This window comes from Oculina patagonica, chromosome 1 (assembly GCF_052425735.1).
Source record: "Oculina patagonica isolate OP01 chromosome 1, crgOcupat, whole genome shotgun sequence".
Classification (NCBI taxonomy): Eukaryota; Metazoa; Cnidaria; class Anthozoa; order Scleractinia; family Oculinidae; genus Oculina; species Oculina patagonica.
This window is the reverse complement of record NC_135758.1, coordinates 4004139-4018468: the sequence shown is the minus strand read 5'-3', so window position 1 is coordinate 4018468 and position 14330 is coordinate 4004139. Positions and strand designations below refer to the sequence as shown.

The 14330-nt window shown below is 37.1% G+C and overlaps 1 protein-coding gene across 1 annotated transcript; it reads left to right on the top strand.

The window, feature by feature from the left end:
- The first annotated feature begins 1168 nt into the window (after positions 1–1168).
- On the top strand, positions 1169–13755 carry LOC144644538 (sodium/potassium/calcium exchanger 2-like). The gene is made up of 5 exons (XM_078504053.1): positions 1169–1282; positions 7261–8458; positions 11443–11551; positions 12314–12861; positions 13609–13755. Exons 2-5 carry the CDS (start codon positions 7625–7627, stop codon positions 13753–13755), a joined length of 1638 nt encoding a protein of 545 aa, XP_078360179.1. The 5' UTR covers positions 1169–1282; positions 7261–7624.
- The last annotated feature ends 575 nt before the right edge of the window (positions 13756–14330 follow it).

Below are 14330 nucleotides of genomic sequence, written 5' to 3'. Positions count from 1 at the left end.
CAAAATAAAGGTGACGAACGTTGTTAAACTAAACCTCATTTAAGAATATTTTTATATGTGGCTAAAGACTCTGTCAAGGTGCAGAAATGAAATAATTATATGACTAATATGTGTCTCGGTAAACAAAGCAAGAAAAGCAACAACAACAAAATTTTAACGTTCTTTCAAGGCGAAACTGTGCGTTTTGAACCATCACGAGTACCTCGGTGATAAGAAAATTTTGAAGCATTTATAGCATTATTTTCGAAATCGTTAAATTGATTTACCGAGAAAAGGTGCTATTAAAAGATTACTTTCCAGCACAGAAAGATTACAAATGGTTTAATTCAGGGAAGCCATTTGAAAGAGGAAAAAATTGTTAATTCCCCCGCTTATTAAACATTTAAAAACATTGTTTTTAAGCTTAAAGTTACTGGTTAAAGTTGTTATTTTTAATATCTAAGTGCAAAATCTCAGTTGGGCTTCATAGTTTTTTTGTTTTTGTGTTACCATATCAACTTTTGTCTGTACATGCTAAGAGGTCCTAAAAAGCGACAAAAACTAGAATTTGGGTCCCCAAATGCTTTTATTGTTTACTTGAATAAAACTTTCGCTTTTCTTGCTTTTCTTTAGATCAAATTTACATAATTTTTATTCCTAATTTTACAGATGTCGGCTGTTTAACCATAGCTAGAATCAAATACATTCACCGGCATCAGGGCTTATATCGGTGACGACAAAACTATCAAAGCCTATCATTTCAAACAGAAAAAGACGCTAACTGTAAAAAAATTAAGAATTTTATTTGACAAGCCCGGTAACAAAACCCTGTTCTAATTACGTCTTTGAGATAATTGAAAACCCCCAATTCCGTAATTCAGCAATTTGTAAAGATGGAAATAACGCAGAGATGTGTTATTTTAAAGCCGTTAGCTGGGCAAAAATTCCCGGGAATATTTTAATTTCGCCTAACGCGCAAAATGAACGAGTGATTTGTCCAAGATAACTATATTGGTTTCCACTTACAATTCAAAACACGACTGTCCTATGTGTTTATGGATTAATGATGTTTTCCATAATGTAGTCACCTGGTTTCTAATTATGAATTCAGTTCGACATTGCAGACCATAAAATATACATGGCCGGCCACATATATCAATAATTTATCAATCCGTATATATTTATGTTTCGCCAAGATCTCTCCGGTTACCTGAAGACAGGGGCTTTCGAAACATAGCGGTTATAGCAGTTGAACGTCCATTAAAAAAAAGAAATTGAGAAACGGTTGGCCTAGAGAAAACAGGTAAGTGTTAATTTGTTTCCTTTGCAACGCTGACATGGTTTCGTTGAATCTGAAATGTTTTTTTTTTTCTACTTGTTCGACTGAAAAAGATATGCCTGGTCGTCAACACAGAGTTAAATAATAACCAACAACATCAAGATAGCACAAATCGGGAAGATATTAATAAATTTTACATCCGCCTTTCTTTGCCGTCTCGGAAAGGCGAGCGAATTGAACAGCCTAACAAAATTCATTAATTTCCGCACGTGAATGACCGTAGTAGCAAGGGAAGCGTTTTGTGTTGATATTTTTGGAACTATACCTAACATTTTATCTCTAGTAAGTTCAGAGATAAAGTAATTACTAAATTCCAAAGCTGGTGTAATATTTTTCTGTTGTATATTTTAGCCTTTACGGCAAATTAAGACTCTTTTCGTCGCAGCTAAGAAGTCCGAAGCTGAAAAACTTCACTGCTCGCCCGCGTTTATATCAACAAAACGTTTATATCGTTGTGTAAATATTCCTCTTTTGTCGGTTTATTGAAAGTTTCGAGCGTTTGCCATCCTCTTTAGATAGATTCAAATTTGTAGTATTATCAGCAACAACGAAAGCCTTGCTTTCGTTTTGAAATTGTAAAATTCGCATTTTGATAAACAAATCAGTTAGAGCATTTCGAGTGTTTCGTTATAGCGGTCTGTGGCTTTCTGTCTTTTTTCTTTATTTTAAATTTGCATTTTAGTTTTAGTGTTATCGTGTAAACGCTGAATATCAATAAAAAGATATTTTTCTCTGTGTTTTGCCGGTTGTTTCGGAACATGTGATACAGAATCATCGTTTAAACCTATTGGGAACATCCGTTGCACAATTCAGGGCACGCACCTCTAAGCGATAAAAAATAATTTTCTCTCAAAATTGACCTACTTTTGCTTCCTGTGACAATTTGTCAGTTTGAAAACAAATTGCAGAAATACTGAAAATTAAGGGAACGACCAGAGAATACTAAAGAATTACATTTAAATACGGATAGGAAAGATAGAGGGAAAGATTCCTTGGCATTTTTTAGTTTTATTTTCATAGGCTATACTTTTTCATTTAGCTAGTTTTTAATCAGTTAAGATACGCCACAATTCCTTAAATAACCAATTTGACAACGGCAAATATGCCAAATATGTTTTTTTTCATTTTGAAGAGTGGCATTTTAACTCGTCGCTTCTATACAATTATGCCTTTTTCTTTTTCATTTCAATTATAAGTCAGCCGCGCTGAGGAAATAACGACAGTTTATTTCAATTTTAGCCAGATCATACACAATCGTTTAGATCAGCTGTAATCTTATCAGTTTTTATTTAGCAGCTAGTGAAAAGTTAGGTAAAACAAAGTCATTTTGTGGTTGGTAGTGAAGCCTCTGATGCGATACAGGCAAACAAAGTTTATGCAGCGCTCTGTTTCTCAAACGTAACCCGAATATTTCAGCTATTCTCTGTTCGTAGAAACTTCCAGAGCAATTTGTTCACCTACAAGCATAAAAAATTTAAACTGATCAACACCCGGCCCATTTCATGGCACCCATTTCAGAGTAATTTCGACTTTGTGTGGTTATGTGTGGCCGAAAAGCCAACAGTTCGCCTAGGAAACCGCCTTTCATCTCTTCAAAACAACTTATAAGTTAAGCTGTAGCAATTAAGCCCTTGCTTTATTTAACAGTAGATTTTTGGAACTCTGCTAATGATATCTTGTTTAGGTAGAAGATACCTCACAAAGATAAGGGTGGCTGTTGAACTGTATGAAAATTGTTTGCAACATTTATGTTCGTCCTAGTTTCTGTCAATTGCAAGACATGCAAACCTGTAAATTCACATAGGTGTGGTTTACACAAAAAACTCGGCAAAGACAATATTTTTTATACTACGGTGCTGTAGTCGTGACTGATGTAGATCAATAAACGTCATTTTTTTGTCAGGAACAGGAAAATAGCGCGATTCAGCAAAGTATTTACCGTGTGTTAATGAATATCCACGCAAACGTGCCGAACAAATGTTGTCGAGTCAACACCGAGAAGTTTGCAGGTGCAAGCCCGTGCAACGATAAAATACGAGATAAAACAAGCTTTTGTTAGCCAAAGACTTTAATTTTGCAGGAAAATAGCAGAAAATGCAGCTAGAATTGCACTCATTACTAGCAATTCTTTTAACAATGATTGCGGTTGAAGATGTTTTTTTAACTGCATCAAGTTTAGTGCAAGAAGCTAGGACACGTATTCGGCATTAAATCAACACCTCTGAATTCAAGCATTTAACACACCAGCTAATTAGCAGCCGAGGACATTTAGTGAAACTCACATTACGCTTAAACAAGGGAATTGGAAAACCACGAAATTTTCTGCCATAAATTCTGATTTTAAAATTACTGACTAAAAAAAATGCAGGGGTTATATTTTGCCGCAGCGTTAAAAGTAGTCAAAATGGCCGCTTTGTAACTTCTATGGCTTTCCACTGAAGAAATGAAGCTCAATGAATTTTATGCACCGAATTACGCAATTATTCAGTTCCAACCAAGCTTAAATTTTTTTTTCTGCAAAGTTTAAGGTATTCCCAGGTATTGCGAGTTTGCAAATGGAGCCAAGTTTTTTTAATTCCTAATTCAGAGCTTTGTAGTTCTGTATCAACGGTTTTCAAAATAGCAAATCCAGCATTTTGTTATATTTTGTACAGACGTGACTTCTGGTTGTTATGTTCCACACACACAAAACAAAAAAAAACTGAAAAAAGAACTGAAAAATTGAAAAGGAAGTGATACACTTCTTTGAAACGTTCATATATTAAATGTTGACATTTCGGTAAATTGCATTGCGAGTATTCCTGGCTTTAAATTCGTTGCAATTTTCCAAACTTATAAATGTTTAAGTGCTGAAGATTACATCTATGACTATCTTTGTTGCTATTCATCGCTAATCAGTCCAATTCTTCTCATTTTGACTCGTTTTCTCCTTTTTTAAAGGTACTATGGCTTTTTTAACTTCCTATACAAATTAAAATAAATTGAAATGTTGACTGATTCAGAAACAACCAAATTCAACAGGACCATTCTTTTGAGCTCGTCCTTGTTTATTTTACGGCTCTCTGCAGCTGGATGGCATCTGCACTGTTAATTATTCTTCTTTTAGGAAAAAAACAGTGCGTCGTAATAAAATTATCCGGGGCAAATTATTTTAAAAGCAGTTTATTTCATTGCAGGGAAATGTCGCTAACTTTATTTCTTCAGAAATTGTGTTTCCGGTTACATGTAAACCTCGAGTCGTGAAGAACAGAACAGCTGCTCTCAGTTGCGTTTCCATGGTTACTGCGCACTGAAATGGTTTCTAGTTAATTATTTTATTTTGAGGGTTTATTCAATAATTTGTTGATTCTAAGGCGAATGACTGTGTATTGGAATAATTCCTGAAGTATAAGCACTTGTACAAAGGAACAGCGTGTTGCAGCCTGATCCTCTTATTGTATTTCTCGACTTGTTGAAATTGTCACAAATTAAATTTACGAATACGACACCTGTACATCATTTCTACTCGCTCAAACACAAGTCATCCAAAAAACCCTAATTATCTAGGCTTCTCCTAAATCCCCCAATTTTAGAGGGTATTTTGGACGATTACAGTAGCTTTGTTAAAAAATTTAGTGATGATTGCTTTCGCAAGTGACGTCTGTTTTTAGCATAGCGGTCAATGTTTATGTGGTTAAGGGAAGTCTGTGTTTCAAGCTCCATGGCAACAAAATTGTTGTGAAGAAGTTTTGCGACATTGTTTTGCTAACGTTGTTAAAATGCGTCAAGTTGAATACGTCAGTGAAAAGGCAGACGTGTCTAATCCAATGCACCTGTTGTGGCTATACTCCTCTTTTTAAAAAGTTTTTTCGGCAACTTTTGGAAATTTTTTCATATTTCAAGCAATTTTTTGTAGTCAGAGCGATTGCTAAACCGAAGATTTTCGAAGATTGTGTTGTTAAAAGGCCATACGAACGTTTCCGAACATTTTTCGAACTTTTTCAAAGATAACAAAGTTTGCCGATGATTTCCGCGGAACTTCCGAGGATGGTTCGATTTTCGGCCTATTAAGTATGAAGAGTCATCAGCAAACATAGCGTCATAGGTATCGTCTCAATTGTTACCAGTGAAAAAATCCTTGCAATTCAACAAATTTTGGCGTTAAAATGTTACTTGGATACTTATGTTGCAGTGAACTTGCATGAAAATGTTAGAAATCTTACCTTCAAAGGGAAATACTTAATTGGAATAGTTTTCTTAATCAAGTAAAAGAGCAACGTTTTGAATTTTTGGAGCAACTTTCGAGCAACTTTTCCGGAAATCCCGAGCATCTTTGCAACACCCTTATTCCATAGCATCAGCGGTGACTTGGAGTATCACTGCAGCCCCCTCCCCCGGACACTAACCCAGGATTAAAAGTTAGTTGAGGGTTCAATTTCTCTTGTATAAAAGTGTCTTTATTGCCTACGTTTTGTGGAGTTTGAGATTTGTCGACGTCAAAATTAGGAGGAGAGAATACATAAACAGAAATCCTCACTAAAAAGTAATGAAACTGAAATCAAAATTCACACTAATTCTGGCTTCGCATCGGATCGCGATCGGATGGGATGCCAACCTCGTTCTCAGGATTCCTTGGAACGAGGTTGACGGGGTACTGTCGTGCTCTTGTAGTTTGTTTCAACAGTCAAAATTGAGATAGTATGGAAAAAATAAAAATTAATATCACCGATATGTTGCAAGTGAACGTGAATTCTTCTTCTGTGGTAAATTGTTTCACTGCAACGTGGAACAGTCATTTTTAGTTCGTTTTTGTTGCGTTTTTAAACGACACAGCCTTGAATAGAACTGACATCCGAAGTTAGCTGAGATAAACTTCCGAAGTTCGTATCTGATTCTCGAATCTGATTATAGTGCATGGAAACAACTCAGTGATGTTTAAAGCGTATTTGGATGTTGAGACTCAGGGACGGCGGAGCATTTTTCCAGGTGGGGGGGGGGCTGACTAGTGACTTGAAGTGGGGGGGGGGGCTAAAAGAGACTCTTCTCTTAGGTCTGACTGCAGTAGCAGTTGCAAGGTGAAGGAGCGCAAAATCTCCGACAATATGGCAATCAAGTGCGATGTAGCCGCATACACTTTTTTAAAAAAAAGAAATAATAAAATCTAAGTTTTCTGATATTCTATGCACAGGGCCTGGATTCACTAGAGCTCGACTAGAAAAGGAGGAATTAAGGCCAAACTCCTATGATAGTGTACCATAAACAAAACTGCAAATTTGGGTCAAAGCATCTAGTTGTTGGACGTTTTTAGGACAAAGTGATTTCCATTTTCAATGCTTTCAAACCACGCTTCACCCTTTTTAGAAAGGAAGTATCATTACACTAATTAGCGTTTACATTACTCGTTTCTAATTTTAATAATTGTCAGAAAACCCAAGTGGATAAACTAATTGCCCAGTACAGTAGAAGTTTTACATGAAATGCCGGAAAAAAGAGAGCGGGCGATTTAGTTGAGTGCGTTTCATTTTTGTGTGACATCGATATTAATATACATATTTGGGGGTCAAAAACAATTTTTTCAGATGGGATCATTATACGTTCAAAAAGTCGCACAAGTGATTGCAGTACAAAGATATAAGCATACCCAAGGGTTAAATGTAAAATGCTGTTCTTTTTCATGCTGATTTCGGCTATTGAACGTCAAGTAATTAGTGACATTAGCCGGGTAATCAGTGTTTACTTTATACATGGAGATCCAAAGACGGCGAAATCAACAATAGCCCCCTGCCGCGTTGCCTCTTGGGAGAAAGACACTGAGTTGCTAAGGTTCATACCAGCTTTTATTTTTCCGCGTGAATCAGGAATGACAGATCGAAGCATGCCTCACAAATAGCGATAATCGAAAGTGTGACCGAGGTTAAACTTCCTCGGTGATTCATTTTATCCTGCTTTGTATTTTCCCGCAGGATTTGATTTTACCGCGGAGGAAAGGATTCCGCAAGTCATCAAGTGATTTGACTGCGCTGCTTGACGACATCTCTTCCAACAACATTGTCTACCATGAACTGCACGCTCGAAACACATTCCATCTGTGGATTGTTGGAGGGTGTTTTAATAATTTTCGAACCGAAATAATGTGTGTTCTTCCTATATTACAGTTACACCGTCAACTAGAGACCGTTTAGTGTTAGGCGAACACGACTAACCACCATCAATCGAACGAAGGATCGACTCGACCACCGCTCGTCGTGGTGGAACACTCGATCGGATCGAACGTTTCTGGTGAATTTGTTTCCGGTGTTTACTCGGTGATTGTACAGCACCGAGAATATGGCATTGAAGGTTCAACGATCGTATATGTGGCAACGAATGCAGCGGCCGCGAACAAACTGCCCTCATGTTTTTCTAGTGACCTCTGTGCTGCTGTGCAGTACGGCTTTTAACTTCCTTGCGGTATTTGACAACGACACCCCAGCTTTACCTAACGGCGAGAATAGTGTTTACAAGAATCGCTTTCTGCTAAGTGTGAATGGAAGTAGCAGTGATAAAAAGGGAGAGTACCCGGAGGATGTTTTCACGCTGGCTCAAAAGCGAAAAGGAGCTGTAATTTTGCATATAATAGGCATGTGTTATATGTTCCTGGCGCTTTCGATCGCTTGTGATGAGTTCTTCATTCCCGCGTTGGCGAATATCACAGATAAATTAAACATTTCAGAGGATGTAGCCGGGGCTACGTTCATGGCCGCTGGCGGCAGTATGCCCGAACTTTGTACTTCGTTTATTGGAGTTTTTGCGGACCCCGATTCGAATGTTGGATTTGGAACGATCGTTGGTTCTGCCGTGTTCAATGTTTTGTTTGTTATAGGAATGTGTGCGGTGTTCTCAAAGGAAATCTTAAAGCTAACATGGTGGCCTTTATTTCGCGACTGTATGTTCTACAGCACAGCTCTGATTATATTAATCGCGTTCTTTACAGACGGAGAAATCGAGTGGTGGGAAGCCCTCATACTGATGATCACTTACTTCTTGTATGTGACATTTATGAAATTCAACCACAACATAGAAAGATGGGTGAAAAGTTTGCTGAAATCGAATAAAGTAAGCACGCTGGACTCGAAAGAAGCCGAGGCCACTGCAGGGAACCCTCAAGATTCTTCTTTGGAGGTAGGTAATGTATGTTTGGATGATAGAGGAAACGAAAATTTGGTCGTATTTTAAGAGCCTGTTTAGTGACAATGGCGGTTTAATTGAACTTCTTTGATGGTAAATTCGCTTCAGGAAACCACGAGAATAGCTATCTGCTCGCAAATTGGCGCTTTCAAATCAGTACCAAACGCACAATTTTGAACGTTTAGGAAAACTTTTCCGTGACTTTTTTTAAAAACTAAACCATAAGCTAGTCTTGCATGACGAGCCGTTTCATTAATAAGGAAACTTCGTCACCCCCAAATTTTAATGTACAAAATTTGACTATACCAGTGTAACGAGTTGGATATTAAATTGTCGGGATTTTAGTCGTATTCGCGAGAAAAGAGATTTTAGAATATGTGCTTCGTATACGTCCTACTTTAGTGTAAGGTTGCATTTTTTGTTTAAGAATGCTTGTTGAATCGAACTTTTTCTATCCTGAGGCAATTTCAAGTATATATTTTAATATTAAACAAGAAGCTATAACAATAGCAGCGAGTGTACAATTATATTCATATATGCCTTACGTGCATAAATAAACTCTTTGTAATCAATGAATGTTATGCTTGACAGCGTAAAAAGAAAACAAAATTTGCTTTCGTTTAGCAGTTGGCATGGCAGTGCGCGTAAATTTACCGCGAACTTTTTGGATTAATATTGTTACGAAACATTTAGAAAGTTTTTGGGAAGGACATCTGCAGTCATATAGTTTCTATAGCTACATGAGCTCAATGCTATTAACTAGAGCTTGTAAACAAGGGTTTTATGGTTATATCGTTAGGTGGGGTGTGAGTAAACAGTACTCCAGTCAAACACGTTAATTAAATTGGAAATAGAAATAGGATCTTCCAATAATTAAACTGTACCCAAGGGTGGCTGAAATCAGGAACAGAGCCAGATCATGTTTCATACACAAGTAAAGCTGTAATCAACTTATAATTATGTCTGAGGGGCATTTCTTGAACTGGTGACATTTTACTGTCTGTAGAGGTCTGTTGAGTGTTGTTGAATTTGCTGTAATCCTCTTTGGATTAATCTGGCTACAATTCCAAACAGGATGGCAAATAAGAGGGAAAACTAATTAAACTTCCTTTTGAATAGAAGATTGCGGCGTCACGATTTCATCAAGGTCTATTTTCTATCAGAGAACTACCGATCATAATCTGGTCAAAGATCGGGCAGTGTTAAATGTGTGCTAATGTATTTCATCTTTCAAGCTTTTCATGATCATGAATTCATTTTAATTCAGATAACAAAAAAATACTTTCCTGGTTTGTGATAATTTTTGTATAATTATGTTTGTCATAAAACAGTAAATTTTGAATAGTCTTTTCAACAACCAGGTGTGTGCTTACTCTATATAACTCTGGATCAGTGAAATTTTGTTCGATAAAGTTATGAGGAAAATACAAGAAATTGTATCAAGGTTATCTTTCAGTTTTGGCCGCTACGCTTTGTTTCCTTTGTGCTGTAAGCCCTTGTGTTTACTGCTTTTGACTCTGTTGATTCAACTTTTAATGAAAGCCATCTTTTATTAAATTTAGGAGGCAACTACATGTTCTAGCTGAAAAATAAGTCAGGGCCAATTATAAACTGCCAAGCATATACTTTTTCTACTCCACTGAAATATACACTGGTCAGCACTTACATTGTTCTAGAATGTTTCGATCTAAATATTCAAGATTACTAAAAACACCCAAATTTAAATTTGTGTCTAAAGTTTGGAAGAAAATATTATTTTGTACAGTTCCGTTCAGAAATGGCTACTATAATAATAGGTTGGCTGAAGAGCTTGTAATTCAAACTTGTACCCAAAACTTTCCAAGGAAAACTGGAAAAGATTTCTCTAGTAAAGATCAACTTTATAGTAGTAGCTACAACCCCAGACAATACCGTTGGGAAGGTCACCAAGTTTGCGCTCCCCCTCCCCCTCATTCAATGTTGAGGTATACCTAGAGACTTCAATCACAGCATATTGTCTATCATAATGTTCAGTAATACTTCAATATTGATATGGGGGAGAGGGGGGCCCATACACCTTGTGTACGTACCTATAGATCAGATTTATTTAAAAGTTGTTGAAATCAAAGCGATCGTGTGCAACCTTCCCAAGGACTTATGTCTTGGGTTGTAGCTAGAGTATTAATTTATAAAATAATACTGTAAATGATTTTTTGAATTTGTAATAAACTGAATGAATATAATGATTGTTATTTTACATCCCACTGGTGTAAATTCTGCTTACTGGTAATGAAGTTCTTGCATTATATGAATCTACCTGAAATTACTGACAGGAAATTATTTTTAATCAGGGAGAAAGAACAACTTTTTAGATATTCGTTATCAGATCATGGTGTAAGGTCAGTGTTAGGGCCTACTGTTTCTATTCACCATGATGGTGCCGAGACGAAAATCAAGTCATTCTGGAATGAAATTTTCGTTCTGGAATGACATTTCATTCTGGTATCATGTAAACACAAAGTGAATTTCATTCCAAGATGAAACTGCATCTCATAAAATGGCATACGAAGGCCACAGGTTGAACTCAGAGCAAAAATGTGCAATTTATTATTATAGCATTCCCTGTTTAGCCAAAAGAAGCAACCCTTTGGTCAAATTGCTCGTTAGAATTGCAAATGTGGCCATTAATGGACACAGTATTAAACATGTTTGCATGAAACCTGTGCCATCTTTGTTTTTTATCTCCCGCAAAAGCCACGCATGTGAAAACGCCTTAAGATATGAGTCTTTAACAGCATGATATGCTTAACATAATGTAGAGACTCCCTTTAATGGTTTGTGTTTAAAAGCCACCATTGATTTACAGGCTGTCAAATGATGACAATAAGATGATTTTACTGATACCAAGATTGCTATAATAAGAACTGAAAATTCTTTCCGGCTTGTAGAAAAAATTTTCTAACTGCATTTTTCCTGTAAATTATATGTAAATTTAACAGAAAGCAGTGGAAAGCCTTTGTGATTCATCCAAGCAAAACAATGGTCTGCCACATTTCCGCCATGGAGCACTTCAACTTGTAATTCATACTATGGATCCTCTAGGGGAGGGTGAGTAATTATAACTCTCTGTCCAACTCATTCTATCCTTCTTAGCTCAAGACTTGTGTTGTTGATCACATTTTCAGAACTGACATATAAGAAATATTAAATGATACCTCAAGCAGAATTATATTTTCGCACTTTCACACATTAAAATGTTTTGATCAAGAATTTTGTGAACTGTAGGAGGACCTTGCTGGTGGTTTGATGGGAGAAGCCCAGTAAGGGTGTTTGCACCCCAATCCCTAACCCCAACTTTTTTTTCAGTTTTCTGATGTTCAGGAAAATACTAAATCTCTGTCTTAAAGGTGCAATGTCACAATATTTTAAGTTATTTTTCTGATTACATTCAAATTAAAGGAAACCTCAAAAAATGTAAAAAAATCAAAGGAGTAATAAAAACATGAAATTTACCAAGGATGGTTTCAACTGACAAAGATTAACACACATTCTGAACAACAAACTTGAAAAAAATTGCCAATGTTTTCAAGATGCACTGTCTGTGACGTAGCTCCTTTAATACATTTGTCAAAATCCTGATTTTCTAACCCTTAATTTGTCAGACCTCCCAATTACTCAAACCAAAATTAAAGCAGTTTCCTTCGCGCAGTCAAACACTGCAATTTTTACCCCCAATTTCTCTCAACTATCCAGTTTTCAAACCAATGTTTGTTTCCCTCAAAAAGTGGGGATTCCCTGCTTTTTAATTTCTTGACAGCTGGAATGGGTAAATTTAATGGTTTTCCTCTGTCATTCTATTCTGATTGACAGCTTCCATTGCAGTGAAAGTAAACAAGCTGAAGAGACTTAAATGTTTGAAAGTCAAAGTTGGTATGGAAAGAGACTCCGATGCTGTGCATGGGAATCAAGATATTAATAAAAACGCTTCTGTGGACGATAACCACAGGCAGATTCATTTATCCGTTACAAACAGTTCTGTAAATGTGCAGGCCACATGCGATGAAAGGACAGGTTCTGCTTCCACGTCGTCACTTCATAATCATTCGTCACAAGTTCCGTTACCAAATAACTTTACTTCAATAAATGACCAATTAAGAAGAGACTCGTATAATAAAACAGTTGGCGACAACTTGTCCAGAAACGGTAGTTTGGTAAATGGAGATGCTATGTTTCCTCTTGTACAAATTGTGCCTGACCACAATGGAACTGTTCACGTACCGGGCGGAGTACCGGAAATGAACGAGCAAAGTAGTAGTGTTTATAGAACTTCAACAGAGTCGCAAGGCTCTCAATCAATGGTGTTACAGCATTCGTCACATCAGCAATTAGTCGAAATTGAAGATGCTAGGGAAGCCTGTGTAAGTATGAGTATGTCTGCTTCTTAGGGGGTGGGAGTGGGGGACTCCCATATTAATGGGTTTAATAACTTGTAGTGGTGCCACACTCTATAGTGAAAACCAACCCTCCAAGTTAAGACCATTTTAGTCGCCATGGCGACTAACATTTTGGAGCTGGCAACTAAATTTGAACCAAGGTCGCCAGCCTGGCGACTAAAATTGGGAGGAATGATTGAAAAGATCAGCTTAATTTGGTGACTAAAGTGTTTCACTGGCGACCAAAACTTGAGTAGTTGGTGGCCAAATGGCCACTAAGGGAAAAAAACTTGGAGGGTTGAAAACAACAGTCTAAATGCACATGCAAAATGGCATACAAACAAAAGTAGTACTATGTGAGTGATACAGTTATTAATTTTGAAAAATGCTGCCCGTATTAACAAATAAAGCTATTACCGCAACCAAACCAGAGTGGAACTAACCGTAAGCTAACTGGAGTTGAACTAACTGGAAGCACACAAGATTGAAACATTTTTATCGCTTTTAGACAGTTTTTGGTTGCGCAATACAATTCATCGTTTTGCGTGTGCACTTAGACAGTTGTTTTCCCTTTAGAGTGCAGCATCACTTAAAGGGAAAAAAGCCAGGGACAGGGATGCTGTCATCTCACTTGGGGGTGTAGATCACTAAACCATCTGTTGTAGAGGCTAACATACCTGTGCCTCCCCCCCCCAAATGATTACTAAACAAATGTCATTTTTCTGTTTGAAGCTGGATGACGAAAGTGATCCTATAGACTTAAGTTGGCCATCAGGCTGGAAGGACCGTTTAGTGTTCATCATCAGAGCTCCTGTTTTATTTCTCATGTATTTTACAGCACAGGACATCAAAAGACCAGTAAGTACATATGTCAAATGAGTTGCCTTGGAATTTAACAAGCGATTTAATGTAAAGTCTATTGTGGTGGTTGGGGGGGGGGATTAAGGGGATCTGGACTTAGGGATATTTCCAGGATTTATTGCTTAGAGCGGTTTTCACTTGAGTGTCGAAAGTAATTTGCGTTTGCATTGGTTTTGCATTACTACGCTTTGTGATTGGTTTAAAACCCTCGCGCCACTTTCTCAGCCAATCAGAAGTAAAACCAAAACCAATCATGACGCGTTCGCGCACGTTTTCCTGTGCTTCGTGCCGGCTTCATGTATTTTCTTCAAGTTTTGATTGGTTTACTGGATTGTCTGTGTTCTTTGTGATTGGCTAGAGTAATTACTTTGGTTTTGGTTTTACGACACTAAATTGAAAACTGCTCTATGAGAGGTACAATCATGATAGGCATCACTAAGTGTCTTCACTTAAACAAGCATACTCGAGTCAAATGTGAAGTAATATGGAAATGGCCAGTAACCCAGTTATATATTAATTACTTATTAAACAATACCTGTGTTCATATCTTGTACCTTTTATTCCTGGTACACGCTCCTACCTTTGGGGACCCA